The sequence below is a fragment of the Papio anubis genome, chromosome 4 (assembly GCF_008728515.1).
Source record: "Papio anubis isolate 15944 chromosome 4, Panubis1.0, whole genome shotgun sequence".
Classification (NCBI taxonomy): Eukaryota; Metazoa; Chordata; class Mammalia; order Primates; family Cercopithecidae; genus Papio; species Papio anubis.
Window position 1 is genome coordinate 157940 of NC_044979.1, and position 9934 is coordinate 167873.

The window sequence follows — 9934 nt, forward strand, 5'->3', positions numbered from 1 at the left end:
ACTGGAGAGAGAGCCCTTACGGTGCCAACATGGCTCCATCTGAAACCCCTCAGAGGACACGTCAGCACTCCAGCTGCTGAGCAGGAAACAAGCACAGGCGTGTCCCATGCACGAGCAGCTGTGACCGGCTCAGAGCAGGCAGTGGGCGCCCATTGTTGGAAGAGTGAATAAACTGCTTTTTGAAAATATTATTTACTGGCCAGGCGCGGTGGCTCATGCCTGTAATCCCAGCACTTTGAGAGGCCAAGGCGGGCGGATCACCTGAGGTCAGGAGTTCAAGACCAGCCTCACCAACATGGCAAAACCCCATTTCTACTAAAAAAATACAAAAATTAGCCGGCTGTGGCAGCATGCGCCTGTAATCCCAGCTACTTGGGAGGCTGAGGCAGGGAGAATTGCTTGAACCCAGGAGACGGAGGGTGCAGTGAGCTGAGATAGCAACACTGCACTCCAGCCTGGGCAACAGAGATTCCATCTCAGAAAAAAAAAAAAAAAAAAAAGGAAAGAAAAGAAACTTACTTATTTACCTACTTAAGACCACTTGAGTCAGGTTTGTTGCTTGCAACCAGAATGTTAATGAACTCTTTAACCAATCTTTTAAAGTCGTGCTTTCTTTCCGCAGATCTTTTAAAGATCACAGCATTTTTCTGTATCCAGTAAACTACAGCACCTAAAAAGGACTTTTATTATGACTGTGCTTCAGATAATTAAAGTCCTAATTTTTCCCTAATAATGAAACAAAACTCTTTAGAAAGGCCATTTCAGAGGCATAAACAAATATACGGGAATAAAAAAATAGTCTGAAACCAAGTTTCATAATTTTCTAAACTATTTTAGGAAAAACAAATCACACTAGAAAATATCCACTAGAAACATATAACTTTAACCCAAAGGTGATGTGTTTTAACTTTCAAAAAAACCGGTAAAGTCAGCAAAAGCATTTAGAGGCTGTAATTTCAAAACTTCCTATTTGGGGGTGACCAACAGGTCTGCCATCCACAGCCCCATGCACTGTTTCAGGTAACGGGACCATGGTAACTAGAATGACTCCTTGTCTCTGAGCAGGGGTGCACTCTCCAGGGCCTCAGATGCTTGTTACGCAACATTTTTCTCCTGTTTTAGACACCAGATCGCTGTGTAATAATGAAAGGACTCCCAGTGAAATGATATGGAACTTCAAGTTCCTCAGCTCTCACACTGAAGAGTACTGGCAAAGTCCACACTGTCCCCAACCACTTTCAAAAAGGAATGGAATAAAGGTTTAAAAAAAAAAAATGCGGAAAGGGTGGGGTAGCCATAGGCTGGAGAGACCCTGGAAAGCATTTCCTTTTAAAGTTTCCTTTATTGTTTCTGAGAAGATTAAAAAAAAACAAAAAAAACAAATTGGCAAACTGGTTTACAAAATATTAAAAGGCCTCTAGTTTTCTAAAATGCCAAGGCCAGCAAGACACCTTGTGGTGAACAAAAGCAAATGAAGACTGAGTGCTCAGCTGGCACTCCAGAGCCCTCCTGCCCTGGCCCATCACTTCCCAGCAGCTCCCTGTGGGCAGAAGGAAGCCCCTGTGCCTCTGCTTGTTTCTCACAACGGCCTGTAGAGAAGGCACCCATTCACCTGGCAGACGCAGGTCTTAACCATTCTCACACTATTGTCAAGACATCAAAATGCACAACACGCCCTCGAACGCTAAGCCTCGGGGACCAGGCATGAGACTTACTTCAATCCAGGGATATCCAGAAGATTCGTCAGTCCTGTCCAGTTAATTTCTAAAAGCTGTTTTAAAACAAGGGCAAAATATTAAGTTCCAAACAACTTCCAACTATCAAATCAGGTGCACACAGACTTGTTTCTTTATAGACAAAATGTGTTAGTACACAACACAGACTCACACACTTCATCCTTCGTAATATATCAAGGACACCTTTCTTTGGTAGTACGTGGAGACCTGCCTCTTTTTGTTTTTTGATAATGTCACAGTTTTTGCTAGTAAAATCATAAAATAATTTATTTACCCACTCTCCTGTGGATGGACACTTAGAATTTTGACAGTTTCTCTTTATTGTAATTACAAATAATGATTCGGGGAATGCCTTTTTACATACGTGTTCTTGTATACATATATAGACTAGCATTCCAAAAGTCAGATTTTGGGGTCAAAGGCTTATATTCACTTTTAATGTCAATAGATAGTACCTACCTGCCCTCCAAAAATACTGTACCCATTTACATTCCCACCCAAAGTGTATGAAAATGTCCTTTTCACATACCTCACCAAAAACAATACTAAAACCCAGCCTATCTGGCAGTTAAATAACGGACTTTATCATTGTTTTACTTTGTATTTTCCAATTAGCAGACCGTGCTCTACCCATTCATTCGACATCTGTGTCTATCTTAGAATAATTCCCATACAGTTAACTAACATTCCATTAAGTAGATGTTGGTTGGTAAAAACTATTGATTAGAAATACTGCTTTTCCTATTATGTTCCTTTAACAGCACATAATAAAATTACTTGTGCTGCATATTTGTAGAAGAAATTCTAAGTAAAATTGCATGATCTCAGTCACGCATATAGCTGAGTAACAAAACTGCTTGAATCCCTTTTTGCTTGCAAGCAAATATAAAGTGGAAGAGTCAAGATTCTTACAGATAGAACTAAAAAAAAAAAAAAACAAAAATTTTTAAGATCCTGAAAGGCTAAGATTTCTCAGTGTAACAGAAATGAGATATAAATATAAAAATTAGAAAGGAAAAAATAGGCAACTAATCTTCAAACTGGACTGCAAACATCAGTATCAACCTATGCTTTACTTCCCCCTTAAAATAAATGCTTTTCCCTAGTCCACCCATTGAACCACCTGGCTAAACCTCTACATCTAAATCATATGAATATATTTATAAACATTGACTGAAGAGCTCATTTTCCTTTCTCATTTCTCTCACGGAACTTAAAAAGGAACAGGTACTCCCTGCCACAACAAAATATTCTGGTCATACAAAAATACCTGTTATGAGGAAACTAAGATTTAAGAGGGCATCGTAACAGGATTCTATCATTTAGTTCTGAAGGTTGTTACTCCTGATCACAAATCTACTTCAGGAAATAAGAACATATCAAAGATGCAGCACAGAATCTTGCACTCGACTCAGGTTCAAATGCAAGCACCTTGCACAGCGCACCATCAGAGGATCCCCAATGGTGACTGTTCCATCCGCAGAGCCAAGAGACACAGGAGCCACGTGAACTTCAAGAAAGGGCGGCTGTGTCAAGGAAAGCGGCAGGTAAGCATCTAAATAAAATCAGATGAGGCCATTGTGGTTAAAAGAACAGTAAAGAGAATACAATTCAAAGATGCTATTTAATAAAGAAATAAAGAATTTTTCCTACACAGCCATGCCTCGGCGATATCGTGGGCTGGGTTCTACAGCAGTGCAGTAAAGGGAATATTGCAACATGTGAGTCACACACATTTTTTGGTTTCCCAAGGCATACAAAAGTTATGTTTAAACTATAGTCTATTAAGTGTGCAATAGCATTATATCTTTAAAAAAATGTACATACCTTTATTTTAAAACACTTTATTGCTAAAAAATGCTTACGATCACCTAAGCCTTCAGCGTGTCACAATCTGGCTGGTAGAGGGTTTTGCCTCAGTGTTGATGGTTGCCGACTGACTAGGGTGGTGGTTGCTGAAGGTTAGGGTGATTGTGACAACGTCTTAAAATAAGACAACAGTGAAGTTTGCTGCACTGACTGACTCTTCCTTTCAAAAAAGATTTCTCTGTAGCATGCCACGCTGTTTGACAGCATTTTACCCACAGTAGAACATCTTTCAAAATCGGAGTCATCCTCTCAGACCCTGCTACTCCTTTATCAGCTAAATTTATGTGATATTCTAAATCGCTTTTGTCATTTCAGCAATGTTTGCAGCATCTTCACCAGGAGTAGATTCCATCTCAGGAAACCACTTTCTTTGTTAGTCATAAGAAGCAATTTCTCATCCTTAAACTTTGATCCTGAGACTGCAGCAATTCAGTCCCCTCTTCAGGCTCCACTTCTAACTACAGTTCTCTCGCTGTTTCCATTCCACCTGCACCTCCTTCTTCCACTGAAGTCCTGAACCCCTCAAAGTCATCCATGAGAGCTGGAATCAACTTCTTCCAAACTCCTGTTAATGTTCATATTTTGTCTCTTCTCACGAATCACTGGTGTTTTCAATGGGATCTAGGATGGTGAATCCTTTCCAGGAGGTTTTCGACTTACTTTGCCCAGATCCATCAGAGGAATCACTGTCTGTGGCAGCTATCGTCTTACAAAATGTATTTCTTAAATAATAAGACTTGAAAGTTGAAATTTCTCCTGGATCCCTGAGACGGAGAATGGAGGAGGTGTCAGCAGGCAAGAAAACAGCCTTCAACTCCTTGTGCAGCTGCATCAGAGCTCCTGGGTGATCAGGTGCACTGCTGATGAGCAGTTATATTTTGAGGGACTCTTTTTTTTCTGAGCAGCAGGTCTCAACACTGGGCTTAAAATACTTGGGAAACCAGCATGTAAAAAGGTGTGCTGCCATCCAGGCTTTGCTTTTCCAGGTATGGAGCACAGGCAGCATAGATCCAGCATGATTCTTAAGGGCCCCAGGCTTTTCAGAATGGAAAATGAGTGCTTACTTCAACTTAAAGTCACCACCTGCATTAGCTGTGACAACAGTTAGCTTGTCCTTTGAAGCCTTGAAGTCAGGCACTGACCTCTCCTCTCTAGCTGGGAAAGTTCCAGATGGCATCTTCTTCCAGCAGAAGATGTTTAATACACATTGAAAATCTGTTGTTTAGTGGAGCCACCTTCATCAATGATCTTAGCTAGATCTTCTAGACAACTTGCTACTTTACCTTGCACTTTTATGTTACGGAGATGGCTTCTTTCCTTGAACCTCACCAACCTCTTCAAACTTTTCTTCTGCAACTTCCTCACCTCTGTCAGTCTCCATCGAAGTGGATAGTTAGGACTTCGCTGTGGATTAGGCTCTGGCTTAAGGAAATATAATGTCTGGGCTGATCATCTCTCCAGGCACTAAAACTTTCTCCCTATCAGCAAGAAGGCTATTTCTCTATCATTGGTGTGTTCACTGGAGCAGCACTTTTCTCTTCCTTCAAGAACTTTTCCTTTGCATTTACAATTTGGCTGTTTGGCACAAGAGGCTTAGCTTTCGGCCTGTGCTGGCTTTCAACATGGCCTCTTCACTAAGCTTCATCATTTTTAGCTTCGTTTCTTTTCTTTTTTTTTTTTTTGAGACAGAGTCTTGCTCTGTTGCCCAGGCTGGAGTGCATTGGTGCCATCTTGGCTCACTACAACCTCTGCCTCCCAGGTTCAAGCGATTATCCTGCTTCAGCCTCCCAAGTAGCTGGGACTACAGGCATACGCTACCACGCCCAGCTAATTTTTTTTTTTTTTTTTTAAGTAGAGACGGCTTTTCCCATGTTGACCAGGCTGGTCTTGAACTCCTGACCTCAGGTGATCCACCCAGCTTCTGACTGAAAGTGAGAGGTGTGCAACTGTCTTTCACTTGAATACATAAAGGCCACCGCAGGGTTGTTAACTGGTCTAACTTCAATATTGTTGTGTCTCAGGGAATAGGGAGATCCAGGAGAGGGAGAGATAGGAGAACAGTCGGTCAGTAGAGCAGTCAGAAGATACAACATTTACCAATTCACTTGGCTGTTTGATATGGTTTGGCTCTGGGTCCCTACCCAAATCTCATGTCAAACTGTAATCTCCACGTGCCGAGGGAGGTACTTGGTAGGAGGTGATTGGCATGGGCACAGTTTCTCCCACACAATTCTCATGATAGTGAGGGAGTACTCACGAGTTCTGATAGTTCTACAAGTGGCTGTTTCTACTGCACACTCTCTCTCTCCTGCCACCATGTCAGACGTGCCTCACTTCCCCTAAGTTTCCTGAGGCCTCCCCAGCCATGCAGAACCTCAAGTCAATTGACCCTCCTTTCTTTATAAATTGCCCGATCTCAGGTAGTATCTTTACAGCAGTGTGAGAATGGACTAATCCGCCCTCTTACACGGACGTGGTTTGTGATGCCCCCAAAATAATTACATTAGAAACGACAAGGATCACTGACCACAGATTACAGTCACAGACATAATAATAACGCAAAAGTGTGAAATACTGCGAGAACTGCCAAAACATGACACAGAGGCATGAAGTGAACACATGGCACGGACAGGCTTCTTTATCACAGGGCTGCCGTAAACCTTCAGCTAGCAAAAACACAGTATCTACCAAGTGCAATAAAGCAAAGGACAATAAAGCGAGGTGTGCCCTGAACACTTTCATCTTAAATGTTGTGGTCATATTTTATATGTCAGTCTTGTTACTTAAAGAAAAAACCACCTAGCATAGTCTTAATAGCATTAAGGTACAATTGTTTTATCCAGGAAGTTTTGGGAAACAGAATTAACAATTCTCTTAAGAGCATTTTTCAATGTCATTATCTTTCAAGGAGAAGTCTGTAACGTAGAATACTTGAAATTTATGTTATAATGAGACTTTAATATGTTCCAAGTAGCTATGTGGTATTTTTGGACTTGTTAAAATATTTGGGTGAGACAAGGACTGACTTTAGAAAAAGTCAGTATAAAGCTAATTTTAGTTGGTGATTTTGGACCTGTTAATATATTTACATGAAACAGACACTGGCTTTAGTCAAGTTAATTGTATTATGGATAAAAACGTAAAAAAAAAAAAAGATAAATGTAACTAGTTGCAGGCTATTAAAAAAATGTACAAAGTGGATGGAGGAAAATAATGAAAGAATCTCCTCCTATTCCTGAAATGTCACGTTCCATACTATTATTCCACGTGGCCATCTGAAAACCATTTCCATCAGCAGTGTTAACATCCTACTCACTTCACCAGAACTGCAACCCAGAATGATGGCACCGTCTCTCCAGCTAACTGACTCATCAGGCTTTTGCAGGATGCAATGCTCTTCCTCACCAAGATTCAGAACCATAGATCCGAAACATGTTCACAGCTGATGCAAGAAACCTACTTTTTTATATCGTGTATAAAGGTGCTATGAAAAATGACACCACACCATGTGACTGGCTGGCCTCCAGTTTTGTTTGTTTTTTTTTTTTTTTTTTTTTTTTTTTTAGCATGCTCCCAAGAAAGGTATCTACTTGTTTAGATTAAAAAGTATGTTTCTGTTTGAAGGAACAGAAGATGTAACTTTACAGCTGACAAAACCGCTAGCCTCCTGGTAACATGAAGACTTTAAAGGCCTGGGAGGGGACTGACATAAACGTTTTGCTAGATTGTAAATGATAAAAACTGCCCAAAGTTGGCAAGTAAAACCTCCATAAATGGGTAGTATTAATGCTCTTCTTGTAGGCAAACTATCTAGATAAAACTTCCTTAAGGCTATCTAGAAACCTGAAAGGTGGCTTTTTGACTATCAAAACAAAAGACCAAAGGCATCAAATATAGGAAGAAGTTTCTATTTATAGCAAAGAGCACAAAGGGCTATGGGAGTAAGCTCAAAAACAAAGCAAGAGAGCCAGGTGTGGTGGCACAAGGACTGCCTGCGACCAGGACAGTGAGGCTGCAGTGGTGCGCTCCACTCTACGATTCTTTCTGGGAACAGTCACTGCACTCCAGCCTGGGCAGCACAGCAAGACTCCATCTCAAGAAAAAAAGAAGCCAAATAGACATACATTTTGAAAATTACATATAAAACTAGGTTAAAAAGTGGGTCTTCAAATTTAGAGTTAGTCCTAGAACTGAGAAAATCATTTATTTTAGTTTCACAGCGAAGAAAACTAAGACCTAGAGGAAGAAATCTTATCTGTAACTTTTTGCCTTTCACAACTAGATAAGCCAAGGACAGAATGAAATCCTCATCTTTTCACTGGACCCACATGGGAGAAACATTGATTTTTAAGGACGGCTGTGCAGATGGCGCTGCGGCCCCTTCTGCTCTAAACCGACCTACCTGCTCCTGTCTCTGATGTGTCTCATCTTGCTCACTGACTTCTCACTTGCTTCGAAGTCTCTCTCTGTGGAATGACGGGCAGACAGCCCCAGCTCATATTCGCTTCTAAACCTAGCGACCTTGACTCGGGTATTTGCTTACAGAGGCTGTGCAGAGCTTATGAACAGGGGGTTCTTGGCCCTGGGGTGGGGAGGGGCAGTCCTCTGCTGCACAAGACCAACAGGCACAAGACATTTAAATGGTCAGCATCCATCTTGGTTTCTGCTACTAAATGGCAATAAGGGCCCCAGACCCCATTATTGTGACACCCTAAATATCCATTTCCAAATCTGTCACTGAGAATGACTACCTACAAAAGACACCATTCAAGAACAAAGTTTCTAAACTTTAAACTACAATTTGGGAGATTTTAGAGAATAAATTTCAATACCAGAGGCATCCCTACAAAAGTTTCCATTTTAAATATACTCTGGCTTTTATTTTCCTCACCAGTAATACGGGAACAATCCCATCCTGTGGGGACTAAGTCAGACAATGCACAGAAGCCATGAGCCTGGTTCCAAGCCCATCGCCTGCGACCGCAGTCATTACCTGAGAGCTTCCTTCCCTGGAAATCCCTTTGAGCAATTAAGATCTTTCTCGCCATTCTCAAAGACTAGCACATGTGCCACGTAAGCATCACAGTGAACATTTACCCTTTTACTTTTGAAGTTCTGTCCCACTTTAATCTCAGATGAGAAACCATCTATAATCAAAGCACAACTGACCAAACATAAACCAAACAAACAGAGACTATTTCTGACCACTTATCTTAGAATCATTTCAGAAAAACAACTTCATTATTTTGTCTAAAACAGAACCTCAAAAAGAATATTAACTATCAACGACAGAGTATTAAAAACGCAAAACAAGGCAGTTTTAGTATAAGCTTGTCAGGCAACGGGGGGCATGCCAGTGTAGGCCTTGTTGAAAAGACAGATACATTTAAGTGCTCCTGAAGTTCAGAGAAACTAATCGTCAGTGAGGGAGGAGCAGGAATTGTGGAAGGAAAGAACTCTGCTGGTTTTTGAAAGGAAGAGAGATTTGAATGCAAGAAAGAAGGTGCCAAGCAAAGGGGTCCCCATGTTGAAGGCACTGAAAGGCCTGTCCCTGGGCATGGGGAAGGGTGAAGGAGCAAGAGCCAGAGGCTGGAATGACGGAGGGAGAGAGTGGGAAGACAGAAGGAGCACACGTGTGTATGAGAATGTGTGTGAGAGGAAGAGTGTGAGAGGCTAAGTGTGAATCTGTGTGAGAAACAGGAACAGAGAACTAATGTGAGAATGACCGTGAGGGAAAATAAGTGTGAGAATAAGTGAGAATGAGTGTGTGAGAACATAAAAGCAAGTGTGAGAACGAGTGTGAGACAAAACATGTGAGAACAAGTACAAGTGTGAGACGAGTGTGAGAACAAAGTGTGAGAGGTGTGAGGAGCATGAAAGAACACGCGTGAGAGTGAACAAGTGTGACTGAGGACGAAGTGTGAGAGTGAACTAACGAGTGTGAGAACAAAGTGAGAGGTGTGAGCGTGAAAGAACAAGTGAGACCAAGTGTGAGAACAAGTGTGACTGAGAATGAGGTGTGAGAGGTGTGAGTGTGAAAGAACAAGTGAGAACAAGTGTGAGTGAACTGAGTGTGAGAACAAAGTGTGAGGTGTGTGAAAGAACAAGTGTGAGAGTGAACAAGTGTGACTAAGAATGAAGTGTGAGAGTGAACCAGTGTGAGAACAAAGTGAGAGGTATGAGCGTGAAAGAACAAGTGAGAACAAGTGTTAGAGAGAACAAGTGTGACTGAGAACGAGGTGTGAAAGGTGTGTGAAAGAACGAGTGAGAAGTGTGAGTGCACTAACGTGTGAGAACAAAGTGTGAGGGGTGTGAGGAGCGTGAAAGAA

At 41.5% G+C, this 9934-nt stretch overlaps 2 protein-coding genes across 4 annotated transcripts in view; both read right to left on the reverse strand.

The window, feature by feature from the left end:
• ESYT2 (extended synaptotagmin 2) overlaps positions 1–9934 on the reverse strand; it is a 99923-nt gene that overhangs the window by 41551 nt on the left and 48438 nt on the right. For all 3 annotated transcript variants that reach the window (XM_003896936.4, XM_009204315.4, XM_009204316.4), the window contains exon 7: positions 1716–1771. In XM_003896936.4, coding sequence (XP_003896985.3) covers positions 1716–1771 — 56 coding nt within the window. The remainder of the gene's footprint in view (positions 1–1715; positions 1772–9934) is intronic.
• Positions 7171–9934, reverse strand: part of LOC116274441 — a 4197-nt gene continuing 1433 nt past the window's right edge. The window contains exon 3 of the mRNA XM_031664963.1: positions 7171–9934. Within this exon, the coding sequence (XP_031520823.1) occupies positions 9316–9934 (619 nt within the window). The 3' untranslated portion in view covers positions 7171–9315.